Source organism: Phodopus roborovskii, unplaced genomic scaffold (assembly GCF_943737965.1).
Source record: "Phodopus roborovskii unplaced genomic scaffold, PHOROB, whole genome shotgun sequence".
Taxonomy (NCBI): Eukaryota; Metazoa; Chordata; class Mammalia; order Rodentia; family Cricetidae; genus Phodopus; species Phodopus roborovskii.
Window position 1 is genome coordinate 22,438,100 of NW_026126514.1, and position 3,570 is coordinate 22,441,669.

A 3,570-nucleotide genomic window follows, 5' to 3' on the forward strand; every position below is an offset into this window, starting at 1 on the left:
TGACTAGGGTATGATGAAATCTAAGAGTTTTAGTTTTGATTTTTAGTTCTTTGGATATTCTAAATATTAATAAATTTTCAGATATGCAGCTGACAATGATTTTCTTCCATTCTGTAAGAGTATCTTCACTCATTTGACCATTTTCTTTGTTGCACAGAAGCTGCTTAGTCTCATGGAATTCCATATGTCAATTTTTATTATTTCCTGAGCAATTGAAGGCCTATTTAGAAGTTCTTCAGATAATCGTGGTTTAGAAGAAATAATATTGCAAGAATGACTACCATGCAAAAAGCTACTTATAGATCCAATGCAATCCCCATCGAACTCTCTAATCTATTATTTTCAAAAATAGAAACACGGACCAAAGAAACACAAAATACATTAGGCATCCAGATCCTGGGCTGAAAGAACAATTTTTGAGGTATTACCATACCTGATTTCAAGATATACCACAGAGTCAGAGAAATAAAAAAAAATGTGGTTCTCTCACAGAAACAGACATGTGAAGTTACAGAATGGAGACATGCACAATTAATGTAGCCTGATTTTTAGCAAAGATGCCAGATGTGCATGCTAGAGAAAAGACAGCATCTTCCCCAAGTGTTGGGGAAACTAGATGTTTACACATAGAAGAATGGAACTAAATCTTTACCTTTCACCCTGCACAAAAATAAACTCTAAATGGATTAAAGACTTTGTGAAATCTGGAACTCTGAAGCAACTAGGCCAAAAGAATGGGAAAAGGGGTGTAATACAAGATAAGTCTAAGGAAGGACGTTTTAAGTGGGACTCTATTGTGCAGAAAACAAGGCCAAGGCCCGATTCCCTTATACGTGATAAAGAACAATATTCACAGAGAGTGAGTCCACAGGAATAAAAGAAGAAAATCAAGTTTTTGGAACAAATTTAAAGGAATTAAGAACAGAAATCACAGTAAGAAATGTAAGACAGAGAGTGTATAACAGGCAAAAATGGGGGAGACAGATGTCACTAGTTCCTAATTCCTTACCAGTATTGTATGCACTTTAGAAGTATCATAGTTTAACATTTTCATAAACAGCAAAACAAGGGAAGAAAAGAGAACCAAAATTTATACTGTGGACAGAAAAGGAGAAATATATTGAGTTCAAATGCAGCTTTTGACAGCCTTTCTTTTAAGAAAAATTGTGCTAAAAATATTTTCTCAGTAATGTCCCTAGAGGTAGACGTAAGTCTTTTAAGATGACAACACAACATCAAGAGAGAAGTTATCTAGGAAATACATAAGATGTATAAAAATAATAAAATGTCTTGTGCTTGACGATGTCAAGGAAATATCTGTGTTTTTAAAACAACCTTTACATTAACATGGTGATCCCCATTCATCAACAAGAATGTTTCAAAATCCCCAGTGGTTGTTGGAACCATAAATAATTACAAATCCTATATACAATATGGTGATACTTGTATTCCTTACTGAAGGAAGCCAATATTACCAACAGGGAAGGCAGCATATATAGCATGGAGACTGCCCAAAAGGATTAGTTCATGTCCTGGATGGAAGAATTCTGTCACACAACTCAGACTCATGTACATTTCAGTGCTTAGGACTGGCTACTTTGTGGGGATTACTATTTAATATTCTTGACAATGTTTGACTGTAGAAAGCAAAGGGGTGGTATGTAGAAAGAAAAAGATACAGTATAAAATGTCCTCGAATATCAAATTTGTTTTCCATTGGTTGATTTTAAAGTTTTATTTAAGGAATAAAGGTTTGTTCATATATAATGTATGGTTAGTCTATATTGGGATTTTGGAACCATTATCTTAGATACCTTTTCTTGAAGACAATACTTATATTTTTATTATTTTAATGTAAATTCTCCATATGTAAATGTTATATGGGATTTTTGTTATTGTTTTTTATTATTTTTTTATTTTTGTTTTTTTATTTTTTCTTATTTTACATATTGATTCCAGTTCCCTCTCCCTTCTTCCCTCCCTCTTTCCCTCTCTCCCTCCCTCCCATGCCCCCGACCACCCTCCCATCCTATTCCCCCCTCCACTCCACAGGGAGGGTGATGCCTTCCAGGAGGGATCAACAAAAGCTGTCAAATCATTTGGAGTAGGGACTAGGTCCTCCCTCCTGCCTCTAGGTTAAGGGGGTATCCCTCCATGGGGAATGTGCTTTATGTACTTTTAAATTGCTTAAATGTTACTCAAACAATAGATAATTATTGTGCACTGTTGAAATTCTAAGCTCCAAAATATAATATTAGCTATAAACTCAAAATTGACAGTATATTTGTACATATAAAACAATGTTATCTTGTGAAATACCAAAACAGTTTTGTCATATAAATAAGTTTAAAACTTGCATGAATGTGTGGAGAATCATAGATATTGGGTATTATCTTCAAATTCCCCAGTGTTTTATAAGAAAGATATGTAGGTAATGTTCAAGTATATTATTATTGTTGTTGTTGTTTTTATTATTATTTTTTACAGTCCAGGTCTTTTATTTTATTTATTTATTTATTTATTTATTTATTTATTTATTTATTGTACATTAGGCCATGAGTTTATATAGAATGGGCTCCAGCAGCTCATGCTCCTTCTGGTTTGTTCTCACAAAGTGTACTTCTCTGGGTGGTGCAGGCTGGCGCTTGAGCTGAGCCCAGGTGCCCTTCTCCTTGGCTTTCTTTTTCTTCTGGCCATTCTCCTTCAGCCGCTTCAGGAAGCTGTCTCTGCTCTTAGAGTGTTCGATGTGCTCAATCTGCACATTAATCCTCTTGGCGAGAATCATGCCCTTAACTTGCTTGTTTGCAATGATGCCCTCTGCATGCTGGGTGACACTGTAGACTCTTCCCGTTTTGCCATGATAACACTTCTGGGGCATTCCTTTTTGAAAAGTGCCCATTCCTTTGATGTCTACGATATCACCCTTCCTGTAGATTCACATATATGTGGCAAAGGAACAACTCCGTGCTTCCTAAATGCCTAGAGAATATATAGCGAGTGTCCCTCCTCTTCCCCTCTTGTTTGTTATTTTATAATGTACACTATGCACGTCGGCACCTCCACCATGTCCCACTTGCCTCCTCCTAACCTGCCCATCTGCCAAGGCACAGGATTCGAAGCCTCACTCATTCTTCTATGCAGTGAGCTCTGCATTTCTCTGTATTTCCGCCTTCACAGACCAGCTACAAGTTTTTTTTCTGGTTATCTCCTTATTTTTATATCAAAGTTCAGAAATATGAATGTCCTACTTTCATTTCCCATTGCTATGACAAATACCCTGATAAAAATATCTTAGGAGAGAAAGGATTTTTAGATCACAGTTCTTGTTTACAGCCCACCATTTCAGGGAAGTTGAGGTGGCAGGAAATAGACACATCTAGTCATGTCACATTCACATACAAGAGCAGAGAGGGAAAAAAAATACACCTGGTTACTTGTGCTTCAACCCCTTTATACACTTAACATAGCCCAGTATCCCCTGTCTAAGGAGAATGTCGCCACCTACGCTGTGTAGGACTTACCACCTCAACATCCCCAAGACAGTCTCCCTTGGGAGATGTCCTCGACCAG

The 3,570-nt window shown here is 36.7% G+C and overlaps 1 protein-coding gene across 1 annotated transcript; it reads right to left on the reverse strand.

Moving 5' to 3' along the window:
• Nucleotides 1-2,548: 2,548 nt before the first annotated feature.
• On the reverse strand, nt 2,549-2,878 carry LOC127230758 (60S ribosomal protein L21-like). Its single transcript, XM_051196060.1, has one exon. It carries the CDS (start codon nt 2,876-2,878, stop codon nt 2,549-2,551), a length of 330 nt encoding a protein of 109 aa, XP_051052017.1.
• Between the last annotated feature and the right edge of the window lie 692 nt (nt 2,879-3,570).